Source organism: Zootoca vivipara, chromosome 5 (assembly GCF_963506605.1).
Source record: "Zootoca vivipara chromosome 5, rZooViv1.1, whole genome shotgun sequence".
Taxonomy (NCBI): Eukaryota; Metazoa; Chordata; class Lepidosauria; order Squamata; family Lacertidae; genus Zootoca; species Zootoca vivipara.
In genome coordinates, this window is record NC_083280.1 from 77,704,961 (window position 1) to 77,721,228 (window position 16,268).

Consider the following 16,268-nt stretch of genomic DNA (forward strand, 5'->3'; position numbering starts at 1 on the left):
GAAATTTACCGTTATTTGGCCTTATATAACCTCTGGCTCTTCCGAAAGCCAGTTATGGAAACGTTTCATAACAACAGGCTGGCTAGGCCGGCCCACAACCACTCTCGTTTTGCAGCTGTCGAAAACTACTTTGGTTAAAAAAAGATTTTAAAAGTCCCAAACCCCGCCCTCTCCCTTGCGGGGAGGAATACAATAATTCCAAACATCCCTCCAGTTCCTTTGAAGTCAGGAGTTTGGTGACTAACGGAGCTCTCTGGGTTTTTCTGGATCCTAGCTGGGAGGAGTTTGCCGGTCTATAAGAGCCAACTCTTTGGGAAGCAACAAAACAGGGCTGGACTGCATTTGAGAAAGTGACCATCCGTCAACTGATTTGGGATCTACAAATCAGGGTGCAGGAGATCTCATCCACACAAAAGCAAAAATGTTTAAGCTGAATCTTGAAGAGGAAGCAAAAAAACTGACCGGGACCACTCCCCAGGATGCAGGTAAAGACACTGAGGTTATGTCTTTGTTCTTGTAAAACCACCAGTCTATATTCTACCTTTTCAGTCACAGAAAGATCTATCCTTAAGTAATGCCAACATCAGACTTGGGGTGGGTTGTTGCCTTAACAGCAACTTGATGTGCAGGTATTACTACTATCAATTTATTCTCTATGCTGTCAATAGCTTTGAGGTGAACGACCTCTGCCTGAAACCCTTGAGTCACAGGAGTCCAGAAATGCACTAGGCTTGATGAAAAAGTAGTCTGATCTCATGTAACACAACTTTCAGTGATTTTACCTGCTGATCATGCTCCAGTGTAATAGGGAAAAAAGGCTGCAAGGGTATTAATTGCGCAAGAGGAGATAAGGTCATTTTTTTCTTGGTATGTTAGCAAAGCTCCCTGGGACCTATTTTTATTTTTGTTACCATATATGTTCAACTTTCTTCTTCTGTCTTAGTAAAGCCTCTTTGGAATAGGGTGGGGTAAAAAACAAGCAGGAATAACTTGGATTTCATGAGAAGCCACTTTGGATCTTGCCTTTCTAAGTGAGAAAATACCCCTCCCCACAAAGTTAACGTCTGTATTGTCCCTACAAGGGGGGGGATGGGGGGTGTACCATACTGCATTGCCCACTTGGGCTTAGCCAGGATTTTTTTGGGGGGGGGGCAGGCCTTTTGTCGGGGGGGGGAGAACCTCAGTTAGATATGTATTTTTATTGATTTCTATTGATTTAAAGGAGGAAGCTGCCCCTCCCTGCCTATGCCCATGATTGCCCATATTTATTTTATAATTGAAAATGGAAACAATGAAGAAAAAAATGTTTTCTGACCTTGCATAGCTTTAACAAAAATGTGTGCAGATTCAAAGTGCCTCGAATTGGATTTCTTATTTATAGATACAAAAAGGGTTTGATTTTTCTGTCAAGAAATGCATTGCCTACAGTAATTATCCTGACCTTTAAATAAAAGTTATGGAAGGGCGTGGGTCCAGAAAGCCAAACAAAGACCCCTCTGTTTCATAATTGTTCAGGTTTTCCATGCAAGTGTTTATACCAGGGCTTGTAATCAAGGCACAAAATGTTATTTTAGAATTCCAAAATAAAACTCATTATATAAACAATAGGGTTTGCCAACTGACCTGAAAACAGCCTGGCTGGCAAAAAACCCAACAGGCAACACTTTCTGCAGTATGTGGAGAAAAATCACCAGCTATTGTCTAGAAATCCAGCTTCTGTTCAAGCTACTGCAATGGGTTGCTTGAAAAACTGGCAGCCTTTCTAAAGAGTTTGGATGGAGACTGTAAATTGCTTTTTTTCTCTGAAATGCTGGATTCCCTTTTCTTGAGCTGGACTTCAGTAAATGGAGTTTTCCCAACCTGCCGGGAAATGCTTCAGCTGAGATTTTACTGCTTTAGTCAGCAGTAAAAGGCCCAGGATCTGGTGAGAAAAGTTGGCAAATCTTCTGACCTGGGACAACATGGAGGATTTATGCAACTTCCTTGAACAGTGTGTGTATATTGACTATCACAGGAATGCAAAACTGAAATGCATGTTAAAATGTTCATGATGTATAGAACTTCCTTACTTAAGTGGCTGTGGCTCATTTTTTAAAAAAATAAGTATTATTGCATTTTAACTCCTCTTCAGCTAAAAAGGCTCCCAGAGCAGCTTACAGATCAATTAAATATAAAAAGACAAGACAGTCCTTGTAATCTGAGACACAAAAGGAAGAAGAAAAGGGCGAACTCAGGCATCAGCTCAAGTTACAATTAAGAGTGACCAGCTAGGATAGGAACAGTTCAGGTAGACTAATGTAATATCGACTGCCAGGTGAGATTCAGGAGAACCAAAAGCAAATCAATCTCTCAGCAGAGCTAGTGTAAATAAAGCTATGTTTCTCTTCCTGAAGATGATTTACAACATGTGGAACCAACAACAAAATGTTGCATTGCGAACTGCTCCTGTTACGGATTTTAGCCAGCAAGTGTGTCTTCCATGATTCTGTTCTATATACTTTTCCCCTCTGGATTTCTATTTCCGTCCTCCGACAGCCAAGCCAGCATGTTGACCCATTAAGCATGCTCAGTTTTTACTAGGGTATGTTGGGTCCTCCTCCACCCTTCTAGGTTTTTCCAATGTTATTTTTACCTTTTGTAAACCTTGGGAGTCCATAAAAGCTTGCTGATACCTCCATTGTGTGCTGGGGTAATGCTTTTTGGCTATGTAAGAACAATGAGTTTGGTATTAATATATAGGATACACCATTCATGTGCTTGGTACAATTCAGAGAATTGTAAATTTTCTATTTCTGTGATTTATTCTTCTGTTTTACTTGCAGTTAATTCAGCAGGTCAGGCTGTGCAGAAAGCACTGGACCAGGTTACAGAAGCTGGTCAGAAAGGTAAGGAGGCATCCTTCTAATAACCTGGGCAATTCTCAAAATGTGTGGTATCTGGATGGCTTATAAATGTAGAAGAGACTTGGTGCATACCTTCTAAATTCAGATTCACGCTCTACCACTTTTCTTGTCCAGATTTTTACCTCTTCAAATATGACAACCCTATGTATCAGGAGACAGAAAACTAAAAAAATCCAATTTAGCTCTTTCCCACTGTGCTAAATATTACCTTGAGCCTACCCAGGGGGCTAGTGTTTTTGAAATCAAGTTAGCAGCCCTCACAATAAGCATTCTGTAGCTCCTTTCCAAGCTCAGTCAGAAAAGCACACACTTTGCATGCAATGCCAAGTGCAACCCTGGGCAAATCTAGCTTAAAAAAAGGTTCATGTACCAACGTAATTGGAAAGGCCATTGGTGGAGACCCTGCAGAGCCATTGTCAGTCAAGAGCTGACAATAGTGAACTCGATCTGAACTGCTGCAAGCCAGCTTCTTCATATGGTGAATGGGTTCCTTAAACAGCATGTAGACTTTCTCCCCCCACATACACACTTGCACTTCCAATGCAGTTCTACATCTTATGGAAAAGGCAAACCACATATGTTGTCAGCCATTGTCTCACCTCCTTAAATTGTTCCCCTTTTTGTTTTGAAGTGGTAGATGACACCTGCAAGGCTGCACAGGATACTGGAGAAAAGGCTGCACAAAGCCTAACAAGCCAGGTAACTGCCTGGGGCAAAGCCTTTGGACAAAGTGAAGAACAGAAGAACGTTTCAACTTAAACCTATTATACTGTTTTCTCTTATTATATACATTTCATGGACAGAAATTCTTCAGGTGTTTGGCATATATTCTTTACACCTTCATTAAAAGTGAAGCTATAAATCCCTATACATTTCGTTTAATTAATCTTAAATCTCTGTTTCATTATAACTAACAAGGTGCATGTTTTACATGGTGGTTCAATACGACTATTGAGAAGTGTTCATGAGGCTGGTTTTGCAGAAGGCGCTAGGGCGTGTTAAGTGGGCATACACATTTTATGCGAGACTCAAGTGCACACGTAAGCATGCAGGCACACGTGTAAAATGTAATATGTGGCTTTAACTATGCATCATCTAACTAAATACTCCTCAGGTCACACACAACGTTCTATGTGAGTGGGGGACCCTCCCCACCCCACTGTGAAGATCCTGTGTGCAAAGCTCAGGTGAAACGCCATTTCCTTAAAACTATTTAGAAAAACTTCAAAGTTTTGAGGGAAACTCTGTATTAGCATGATTATGCCACACAGCAGTAAGAGTTTTGGCTGGACAAACTAGGGAACTGTTGGTCACTGGCAAGAATAAGTAGCAGTTTGAAGTGGAAAGGGTACAAGAACTGAAACATTAAGGGGGGAAAGGGTTCAGGACGAAATGCAAAGTTTAAGGAAAGGTTCAGAAAACTCAGGGGATTGTTCACACACGCCTGTTCAACACTTGATATCTATAACACCAAAAATAGTTTGCATATGTTGAACAGCCATCAGGAATAAAATGCATCAGTAACTCCTTTGTATCATCCCAATTAAAACCAAAGAACGTTAACACATTAGTACTATGAAAGATGCCTGAAAAGTTCTCTAATTCCAAACTCAGCTTCATTCTATTTACACTGAACGTTTCAGTTCTCGTGATGTTGTGAAAAGCTATGAAAAACACAAACCAGCATATGTTTGGAAAGGTCAACTTTTAATAATTGCTTTTGTTACCATGTTATGTCATGAGTTACAAAGTTGCTAGAAAAAAGCATGAGTTCTGGGAAGGCTTGGGTTTGTTTTTGTTTTAAAAAAAACATTCATATTCATTACATAAATACACCTGGCACTTTATAGGACTCCTCTGGACAAAATACCTACCAAGAATCCTCAAAACTGTGATCGAGTCCTGGCTTCAAGGCCCTCTCTGTATTAAACTATTTATGTTCAGAATATGCAAACCACCAAAAAAGAGAGAACAAAGTCAGCATGTTAGGACACTACACAAAGTTTGTAGTAGCAGCTTGCTTCCTTGTTGCCAATGATTTAATTGTTCATTGAGGCAATAGCTAACGCTAAAAGCTCTCAGACAATAAAACACAACTGAGGAAGAGGCTACACAAGTTCTTTGGACTACCTAAGATTATGCTCAAGTACATGTCAATTCTTCTTTTAAAAAACAAGTTTAATGAATATGCTGCGATAAGATTAAACACAAGAGATAATTTCGCTGGGTGCCTGTACAACAATGATACTGCTTCAGCTTATAAAAATACTAGCTCCTGGAACCCATCTTTTTACGTGCACCTTGCAGTGCTTGAGTAGAGGATGAGTACATGATTTAAAGGCATCCCTGTAACAGGAGCACAGGTTATAAAAAGAAAAACACATTGCCTAAGGAGAACCAGGTATATGATGCTGCTAAGTGTAAAAATGAGAATCCTATCAAAGATATTCCCTGCAGGAGGCCCGTTCTGTCGCTGATAATGCCACTGCATTGATCATCCAAGGCCTTTATTCAAAGTGCCAAAGCTGGGAGAGTTATTGTTTGAAAACCAAAGTGCATGAATAGTTGGCTATTTGCTCCAATAGCACACACTTGTGTGATCTGAAGCTTTGCTAGGTTGCTTATTGTGGCTAGACCACAGGTTCATACAATAAAAAGGTACCTTTTTAAAGTTTCATGGCAAAGAATACTTAGAACCCCCCCCTTCCCCCCCAAACAAGTGCATATGAAATGGTTATCTTTAGATATCTTTCGGCATGAAGCACTAACCCACAGATTTATTTATTTATTTAATGATGAAAGACTAACTCAAACTGAAGCCAACAGAGAATCATATCCGCAATAGTTAAGTGAGAAAAGAGGGATTTCTGTGGTTATATGTAAACTTGAAATACGCTTTCTGAAGAGGGTATGCAACAGGGTGCCAGACCTTGGCAGACGACTATCTGTTTATGTGAAGGTCACACCAGCTTCATTGTACACCTTGAAGACTTTCTCAATTGCATTGACGTAGGCAGCTGTTCTCAAGTCTAGACCTAGATTGTACTTCATAGCAGTACGCATGATTTGCTGGAGAATACAAAAATGTTATAGTGTGAATACAAAATATTTACTGAGCTCTTATTGAATACACACACAATGCTAATATTGATCAGACTTGGCGAAGCCATTGAACATGGAATATAATGTTCCTTAATCAGCTGGGGCTTCATATTCATTTTCTAAATGGCACAAGGTAGCCAATAAAGTGGTAAATGAATACTTCTACAGTTTATTAAGCACAGGGACCTACCCATTCTGTTTAAATGTTGGGGCACTGACATTCAGCTACTCTGATCCTGGAAGAGGCTGAGAAACACACCATAGAACTGATGACAGAGCAAACAATTTTAAGTCAGCTGCCATTCCAGACAGATGGTAGGAATGAGGAGCTGCCTCAGTGTATTCACTCTGGTTTAGCTGAGACAGACAGTGATCATATGCATGTACACACTCTGCTCAAAAGGTCTTACTATTGAGCTTACAACAGGGCACAGGGTAGCCTAAAGCAACACTCCCCAAGCACTTCACCAGGCAGAACAGCCTCTACTACTTGTTGCTAAAATTATAGGTAGAATATTATTATTTTTTGCTAATGAGCAAGTTAGAAAAATAATAGAGTTCATTTAATGTTCTGTGTTGGGTACCCAATGCTGATTAACTAATGCAATCCAGAAACTGGAGCAAGGAGGAACAATGTCACACTATTATGTGCCTCTGCAATTTACCTCTGGAGATAAGGTGTCAACACAAGTTTAAAGCTTCCACCCTTACGTAATACATACCCTAGCAGAACGCTCCATGGTGTAGGCCAAACCAGAATGGACAATGTCTTTTTCAGATGCACCCTATATTGAAAAGAATTGCATTGAGTAGTCAGTCTGAAACCAGCCACAGACCCCATTTTGTATTTTTTTTAAATATTAGTGCTTAAGGGATTGATATGCTATGCCACTTTTTGTATACCCCTTTAACTGCTGGATAGAAAAGGAAACTAGCCAAAGCCAAACAAACCTAGTAAAGGGACCCCTGACCATTAGGTCCAGTCATGACAGACTCTGGGGTTGCGGTGCTCATCTCGTGTTATTGGCCGAGGGAGCCGGCGTACAGCTTCCAGGTCATGTGGCCAGCATGACAAAGCCGCTTCTGGCAAATCAGAGCAGCACATGGAAACGCCGTTTACCTTCCCGCTATAGCGGTACCTATTTATCTACTTGCACTTTGACGTGCTTTCAAACTGCTAGGTTGGCAGGAGCTGGGACCGAGCAACGGGAGCTCACCCCATCGCGGGGATTCGAACTGCCGACCTTCTGATCAGCAAGCCCTAGGCTCTGTGGTTTAACCCACACCATTTTGTATACCCCCTTAACTGCTGGATAGAAAAGGAAACTAGCCAAAGCCAAACAAACCTAAATGCGTTTAATGTGATCACTGGAATAGGGCACCCACACACTTTCCTGTTCCCCAATGGAAACATTGCCAAGGCACGTAGTACCACCATGGTATAAATTCAAACATAAAGTACACAGAGTCGAAAAGCACAAGAGCATTTTGCTGCAACCCTGTGTCAGCACTTTGTCAAACGCTCAGGGCCCCCACTCTATCTCTCACCTAGAAAGTGCAGTGCTCCCACCCCACACTGTGTTCAATAACTTCCTTCCTTTCCTCCTCACTAGTCAGCATACATTCATCTAGGCTGGGACCAAAAGGAAAGCACCAAGAGGTAGTGCCTTACGTTTGTGTGACCCCCCAAAGTAGAGACTCCTTTTAGTGTCAACCCACTGGTAACCCACCAACAGCAGCCATACTGATGTGGTCAGACTTTTAAGTTGTTTCAATCTAGGGAGTCTGCCAGCTCCTGCCTCTGATACCCAGCTGTGGCTTGTTACAGCACATGTTCAACGTTAGCTGCCATGGACTAACAAAGATTGTGGGTAGGTATAAAAAAAACCTGCATTTCCCCTCCCAAATTCGGCAACATCTGGAACTATAACCCACTGAAAGAAGCTAAACAAAACTCATATCATGTCCTTCATACTATAAGTAGTGAGGTATTTTTACTTTAGTCTAACTTGTGCCCACAGACTGGTTTCTTTTATCAGATATGCAATGAGCAAAATCTTGCAGCAGCTACTTACAGATATTCTATCCTGGAATTCTGCAGTAGGCACAACTGGAATACTTCCACCATGTTTCCCAAACTTTCTTTCCAAGCTTTCCTGGACAGACACTGAAAGAGGGAGAAATAAATATGCAAGATTCTTAAATGAAGCAAGTTTCAGTCCAGACAGTTACAATCCAATCCTATGCCTGCTTATTCAGAAGTAAATCCTGCTGTATTCAATGAGTGTGCAGCCTTGGCTGACTCAGAAGCAGTCTCTCTCAGAAGCACTTGCTTTGCTACTTCTAAGTTTCCTATATTTCAACTGAAGCAATTCTGCTGCAGTAAGACAGAACTCTGAAGTGATTCAAAGATGGACAGCCGGGTGACGAAACTTCTAGATTAATGCAAAATGTATCTACTTCCACTTTTAAGCTGAAATTTGCTTTTCAGTATTGCCAGTAACTTATCTATAAACTTCTACTATAGAACAGAAAATCTCATTCTCCAGTATTATTAATTTGCATTTGCATAGGTTTTCTTTTGGCAATATTAGTCTATGTATTGCATTATGCCATACAAAAACAAGTCCTACTAAAAGCTTCTAGCTGCTAGAACATATTGTAAACTAATTCACAAAACTTGAAATCTTCTAAAGAAAGTGAGTTTGTTATTAGTAGAGGTGTTGATACAATTTATCTGCGTAAAGTGTGCAGTACTTGTTAAACTTACTTAGCAAATGGTAATTTGAGTCCCTTTCATATTTAAAAGTCAAGCGACCATAGCTGACGTGGTTCAGATTCTTCAGCCACTCAAAGTAAGACACAGTTACACCACCAGCATTTAAATAGAGATCCTGCATAGGACAAGATTGAAAGGTTTTGTGTTTTGTTTTGTTTTTGTAAGAAAATGCATTATAGGCAACTTAAAATCTACTTTAAAACTGCAAAAGACAGTAATTTGGAAAGTATAACATATTTGCACTAGCTGCTAACATGTTACTGGCACAGGCAGTGCCAGAGGGTGGTTAAGTGCCCCCCCCCAAAAAAAAACCCCAAGGAGGTTTCTTGCACCCCACTGCTGGACTCTATCATAATGTATTTCAGAAGTGCGCTTTCCCTTCCATGACATTGCCACCTGTACTACCCTTCATGGGGATTTCCCTCCTACTCCTAAAATCAAAACAATGATCCAAGGAGGTCAGATATTACCTCCTGCAGCTGTGCAATGTTTGATCTACTGGAGGCCAAAAAGATACCAACAGCAGATGGAAACCCCAAGGTGATAAAGCAAGCCAAATTGTTGGTTTTCTTGACAACTGGAATGCAGTGAGTTAAGTGGAGTCAATCAGGAGCAATGCCTTTGCTACCTAGGCAAAGGCCAGCAAAGGTCAGATTTCTTGCCGGGTTGTGGGAGGGAACAGAGGGCTAGCATATATATCATCTGCCTATGGGACTTTAAGGTTGGCTGGCACTGTCCAGGGAGTACTACCGGTACCTCGCTGCTCCAAGTCAAGCCACAGTGAGAAGCAGCAGCAGCATAGCAGCACCCCATCCCTTTGGACACGGACTAGGGGCTTGTGAGAATGTGGCTGTGAGTGATCAGAAATGGGGTGTTGTACTTCTTTCCCTTTACATTCCAACTAGGCTAAATGACAGTACAGGCACACACACCCCTCTACACAGGGGTTACATTTGAAGATATCACATGTTTAAGTGAAATCGTGTATATTTGAAACACCACTGAAAAAGCCTGCAAACACCTGCTTGCAAATACAGATGTGAAAGAAAAGTTAAATCTGATCAGTGTTAGTAGGCTTATTTGTATAGTATACAAATAATCTTCAACCAGGATGGATCCCTTGCCCAGAATTTATTTTCAACTTGAGTACTTGAGTAATTTTATAACTATGTAGTTTTCTTTTTTAACTATCAATTTACTAAGTTATGCATCAAGTTGTGATGTATTCCCCTGTGCCAAATGAACATTCCTTCCCAACCTTGCTATAGAGAAAATGGAAATTCATAGGATATAAATCCAGCTCCATTAAAATCATTGGGAATTTTGCTAAAAATTTCAATGAGCTCCAAAAAGATAGCACATTTTTTTTACTGACAAGTTTTATATTCCCAGAATGTAAACCAGGTATGTTTTTAACACAAAAAAATTAATGCTAATTTTGGCATGGAGGGATATATATGTTACAAGGAAACCTTACCGGAATAACCATGATATTCCTTTCCAGGAAGATTTTATCTGCTTCAGGAGTTGTGGGTCCATTAGCACCTTCAGCAATTATCTGGAAATAAAATATTACAGCTGAATATTTGCCCATGGCAAGAGGATAACAACTTCTGGATCCATTATCAAGCATTTGCTCTGCGTGCTCCTCTTACTTTTGCTTTGACCTTGTGGGCATTGGCCCTTGTTAACTGTTTTTCACTGGCAGCTGGGATGAGGATGTCACAGTCTGCTTCAAGGATGTGGCAGTCCAGGGGCTGTGCCTTTGGGAAGGTGAGAATCGACCCATGTTGCTGTTTGGATACAAAAGGGAAGTCAATGGCTCATTCCAGTGAATTCAAATAGAACAGTAGTTTCAATAATCCAATCTGCTTCTATATCTAATTCTATAGAATTAGATATAGAATTAGATCCAAACAAACAAGGGCCAAAAATGGCCTGGAGACTGCCTGATACACCTAAATTTGGGATGGATAGAAGACAAAATATGGCAGACTCATAATAATAACAAAATCAATACAGTATTGGGGGGAGAGAAACTATTTTATATAAAGAAGTCCCTCCCCGTCTCCTTAAAAAAGGGCACCATATAAAGACCTTGCAGGTACTCTCAGAAGAAATGACACCAGGTACTGCTGGGAGTACCCAGAATGTATCTTTTACTTATAAACATAGAATCATAGATGAAAAGGAGGTAGAGAAATTGTAAAGATTTCAGAGGTACAGACCCCGCTCTGGAAGGTGCAGTAGAAGGACAGGACCCAGAACAATCAGAGGATAGTGTAGACAGGAGGAGGAGGAAGATAACAATAGGAAGAAAAAGAAAAGTAAAAAGACAAGACTTTAAAACATAACCAACATGGCAGATATGGCAATATTAAACTGGAATGTAAATGGATTGAATAGTAAAGTAAAAAGAAATAAAATAGCACATATTTTAAAGAAACAAAATTTAGATATAATTTGTTTACAAGAAACATATTGCTAAAAGACATAGAAGATTATTGATAAACAAAGGAATTAGTTTGGAATTTGTATATTAGGTCCAAATTTGAACCACAATTGTTATTTAAAGATGAATTGGGAAGAGTGATTGTGACACAAATTACAATACAGGGGAGAAAGGTTGTAATTATACGAATATACGCCCCTAATGAAAAGAAGGCTGAATTTTTAAAAGATTTGGAAAACAGGCTAATGAAGTACATGGACCAAAAGATTATGTTAGGAGATACTAACCTTCTTTGCAATGATTGAAAATTTAAATTTAATTGATGCCTGGAGGTTTAAACACCCACTAGACAGAGAATATACTTTCCAGTCAGAAGTACGTCATTTAGCAGCTGAATCGATTCTATATGGATCTCTAAGGAAATTTCCTTAATGGTAAAGTCAGCAGATATACTTTCCAAATACAAATCTACGGTTAAATTCTGTATATTGAGTACTCCTAACACACATTTATGGAACACTTTTTTCCAATATAGAGCCCTGTTTTATTGATCAAAATACTCAATGTACCTTCTCCATTGGCAATATGTTATTTAATTTTGCTGTACAAATTTGCAATGAAATCAAGAACCATTTTTTCATACCAATTTGTAATCTTCCAACTCCTTTGGGTCAAGTCCATCAGGATTCCAGATTGCACCATCTTTTTCTCCAATGGCAACACATTTTGCACCGTAACGATGAAGATACCTCATAGAATGCAATCCTACATTGCCAAATCCCTGTTAAGAAGAGCAGTATTTTTAGGCTCAAGATCACTGTGCAAATAAACGGGAGATGGTAAAGGTAAAGGTCCAGTTGTGACTAACGCTGGGGTTGCGGTGCTCATCTCGCATTACTGGCCGGTGTACAGCTTCCAGGTTATGTGGCCAGCATGACAAACCCGCTTCTGGCGAACCAAAGCAGCACATGGAAACGCCGTTTAGCTTCCCGCTGTAGCGGCACCTATTTTAGGCTGAAGATCACTGTACAATCGTAACCTATTCACATTTCAGGGAACGCCATGTTTGTTACTGGGGATATAAGAAATCAGCTGAAAGTCCATGAAAGATTTCACCATCACCCATTAAAGCAATGTGTTTAGTTTTCATAAAGGTTACACTGAAAGATATTCAGTTTTAAGAATATTTCTTCCTCTTCCCCTCTTTCCAGTAGTTTGGAATGCTGATGCTGAACTCTAAGCTGGAGAAAAGGAGGCCTGGATCCTCCTAGAGGAAAATTCATATGGTTTAGGAACCCAATCCTAGATGTTTGCACCAGAATGACTACTTAGGATGCAAGTAAATTTGCCCTAGCATATACCATGCCCTGGCTGGATGCAGAGGAGTGGTGGGAGGCACCAAGTGGGGGCAGGCCCGGCTCTAGGTAGACCCCCGGTGGTGCAGGGCACCATGGCGCCGGCCCGCCAGAAAGGCGCCGCGAGCTGCGCCCGCTGGCCGGCCAATCCGCCGCGCAGCGGCGCCCACCGCGCTGGGAAACGGGGCGGGAGGGCGCCAGAGAGATCGCGCTGTGCCTGCCCGCCCGCCGCTGCGCCCACCCGCCAACCGCGCTGGGAAATGGGGCGGGAGGGCGCCAGAGAGATCCGGCGCACCACAGCGGCAGGGGCGTTTAAGACGGCCCTGAGTGGGGGAACCTCTAAGGAATCTCCAGGGGAAGAAGGATCCGAGCCTAGTGGAACAATGATGAGTGGTCAGAGGAAGGAGGAGGTGTCAAAAGCAGAAAAGGTGACAGGGTCAAGTGCACAGGAAGAGGCTGCTGCAGGGCACATTTCAGACTCCAAGGCAGAAGCCAGAGAGTATTCCACTCTTGCTCCGAGCAGCTTCCCTCCCACCTGGTCTTTGTAACCCACAGAGAAATGAGACAAACAGAGCAGAGGGTGATTGTGCACAGATGCAGCCCGAGACTGCGCAGGAAAGTCCCTGGAGAGGAGGAGTCCTAGTGGGCACTGAGAAGGTGGGGACCTTCAGTCCTTGCAACTGCTTCATCAGGGGAAGACTTCCTAGAAAGTGTTTCAGAGTCCAGTAGGCCAGAGCTGTGGTTCATTTCCTTGAATAAATAAATAATTTCACTGGCTTCAGTTGATTTGTTTTGTTGCTGACCTATGCTGGACTCCAGCCCTGACAGTTTAGCAGTTTGTACAGCCTATTTCAGCTTATTTTAAAATCAGTTACTTCAGAGGGAAAAGGATAAAACCTACTCCCAGCTTTATTCAAGGACAAAGCTTGCCTGTCTACATTTTCCCCCTTATTATTTCCCTGTTTGGTTGGGCACAGGCACACCCCATTTCAGCTCTGCCAACACAAGCATTCCAGAGCGGCAGTGTTGGCATCCCTTTCTTTTCACAGGTCAGAATTCCCCTCTCGCTTATTAATTGGCAAAAATACAGTAACTCATTAGTACAACCCCATATTTAGTAAGGGCAACTTTCTGTTTTAACATATCTAAAATTTGATTCCACGTAGCTCTAAATAAAGGATTCCAGCAAGTAATACAAATACAGTGGTACCTCGGGTTACGAACTTAATTTGTTCCGGAGGTCCATTCTTAACCCGAAATCATTCTTAACCAGAGGCACACTTTCGCCAGTGGGGCCTGCCACTGCGCCACCGCCGCACGATTTTCGTTCTCATCCTGGGGCAAAGTTCTCAACCCGAGGTACTACTTCCGGGTTAGCGGAGTTTGTAACCCAAAGCGTTTGTAACCCGAAGTACCACTGTACAAGTTTCTGAACTCTAGGTAACTGTAAAATTCAAGTTACAGGTTGGTAGCCTTTTTGGTCTGCCTTAGTCGAAACAAAATAAAAAAATCCTTCCAGTAGCACCTTAGAGACCAAGTAAGTTTATTATTGGTTTGAGCTTTCGTGTGCATGCACACTTCTTCAGAAGTGTGTAAAATTCAAAACTCGGATACAATCATATTAGAAAGAGAAGTACTATTTGTGGCATTTACCCAGCTCCATGGTTTTAGCTGCTCTTATTGTTATGTTATTATGCTTGGCTGTTCACGAAATTTTATGGAAACTAGCCTATCCTGCACCCTGGAATCCACTGAGATGAAGGGTAGGCTATAAATGCTTTTAATAAATGAATAAAAAGTAGCCTACTTTCAGACTATGCAAGTGGCACAGGACCTATGAATGCAGTACAGCAGCTACTGCATGTTCACTGGATGTCTACAAAAAAGGGCCTATCTACAGAAGATACTAGTTCCAACATGCATGATTGATACTCTTTGAAATAGGGATGGAGAAATAGTGTAGATTTGCCATATATAAAGCACACAATTTTTTCTAAGCATCATACAAAGATTTTTTTTATGAAGTCAGTTCCTGCAGGCTTATGATTTGACACAATTCAAAAGGAAAGAAGAAAAAGAGGGAGACCTCTTTACCAATGTCAATTACAGTGTCTGGTTTAGCAGAACCTGAATGTCATACTGTGTGCCACATCTGTTTTTAAAAGTTCTAGCAATATCCCATGAGATGCATGTTATCAGTTAAAGCAGCTACGTTTCCAGCTTTTTCTCTCCAGTGTGGTTACTATTCTAGACAAAATTACCTGAATAGCAAATGTCTTATCCCCAAATCCGGGAGTCATTCCCAATAGACTCATATATGATGCTTCATTAATGAAGTTCTCAATTCCATGGAAGACTCCACGGCCTGTGGCAGAGATACGACCATGTATACCACCTTGGCTTATTGGCTTTCCCGTGACACAAGCATGGGCGTTAATGTCCTAAAAAGTAATAAATAAGTTTAGTTAGGCTCGTTCCCATGGAAAACATCTGTCAAAATAGCTGAATTTTTATGTGTTAATGATGTCTAGTGAGTTTTAGCTTCACTGAAGTTAACATATCTAGTTGTTGCTCCTGCAAACAAATCAGTTTATCACAATACTGTACTTTCACCAATTTAAAGGCATTTGCATGACACAGGATGCCTTGAGGATCTGCTTACTGCAGTAAATTTAGCAGAAATATTAATGTAAGTGCCAGAAAGAAGAGATACCAGATTACTTAAATCTTAAGATCACCTTGACATATTTTTAAACAGCTTTTTAATAAATAATAATAATAATAATAATAATAATAATAATAATATATTATTATTATTTATACCCCGCCCATCTGGCTGGGTTTCCCCAGCCACTCTGGGCGGCTTCCAACAGAAAAATAAAACACAGTAATCTATTAAACATTAAAAGCCTCCCTGAACAGGTTCAGATGTCTTCTAAAAGTCTGGTAGTTGTTTTCCTCTTTGACATCTGTTGGGAGGGCATTCCACAGGGCAGGCGCCACCACCGAGAAGGCCCTCTGCCTAGTTCCCTGCAACTTGGCTTCTTGCAACGAGGGAACCGCCAGAAGGCTCTCTGTGTTGGACCTCAGTGTCCGGGCAGAATGATGGAGGTGGAGATTTTACATCAGTATGCATTTGCCCAAGGGGTGGATTTGGTTCACAGCAGGGTTTCCTGTCAAGGAATGCCACACACCAGTGATTTCTGTGAATGGGTACACCCAAGATTTGAATGGCAGCTTTGCTACCTGTTATATGAAAACAAGATTATAAGAAATCCCAATTAAACTATGCTTAAAACACTTTGGATAGACTTTGTGGACTTTGCAATAGCATATAAGAGGATCTGAACCTTCTATGGGCAGTTTACAACTAAATCAGCCAAAGCTGTTTAATCACCTTTAAAATAATCTGGCAACGGGAACATAAAATACAATTATTTAAAAACTATTAGCATAATCCTTTAATTTGTTAAAAGCCCAGGCAGATATCCGAGCCTATGCATAGCAGGGTTACTCTTCTACTTAGATACTTCTTTCTGCTCTTTTGGGGTTTCATCTTCTTTTTTTCAGACTCTCTAAAAGCAGCTGGCTCCCTCAATGAAAACAAAGCAGAGAGGGGCTGGCCGGTTAATTTGTAGTTTTGCACATGTGTATTCATTACACAAAGGGTAAGCTAA

General features: G+C 41.0%; 2 protein-coding genes across 2 annotated transcripts in view; one reads left to right on the top strand and one right to left on the bottom strand.

Annotated features, from left to right (window-relative positions):
* Positions 1–202: 202 nt before the first annotated feature.
* On the top strand, positions 203–3,771 carry ADIRF (adipogenesis regulatory factor). The gene is made up of 3 exons (XM_060274988.1): positions 203–485; positions 2,823–2,885; positions 3,535–3,771. The coding sequence occupies exons 1-3, from the start codon at positions 422–424 to the stop codon at positions 3,660–3,662; spliced, it is 255 nt and encodes an 84-aa protein (XP_060130971.1). The 5' UTR covers positions 203–421; the 3' UTR covers positions 3,663–3,771.
* An 820-nt stretch (positions 3,772–4,591) lies between these two features.
* Positions 4,592–16,268, bottom strand: part of GLUD1 (glutamate dehydrogenase 1) — a 40,236-nt gene continuing 28,559 nt past the window's right edge. Inside the window, exons 6-13 of the mRNA XM_035138278.2 lie at positions 14,853–15,032; positions 11,880–12,017; positions 10,440–10,577; positions 10,262–10,342; positions 8,776–8,899; positions 8,081–8,172; positions 6,728–6,790; positions 4,592–5,972 (exon numbers count right to left, since the gene is read on the bottom strand). Coding sequence (XP_034994169.1) covers positions 5,853–5,972; positions 6,728–6,790; positions 8,081–8,172; positions 8,776–8,899; positions 10,262–10,342; positions 10,440–10,577; positions 11,880–12,017; positions 14,853–15,032 — 936 coding nt within the window. The 3' untranslated portion in view covers positions 4,592–5,852. The remainder of the gene's footprint in view (positions 5,973–6,727; positions 6,791–8,080; positions 8,173–8,775; positions 8,900–10,261; positions 10,343–10,439; positions 10,578–11,879; positions 12,018–14,852; positions 15,033–16,268) is intronic.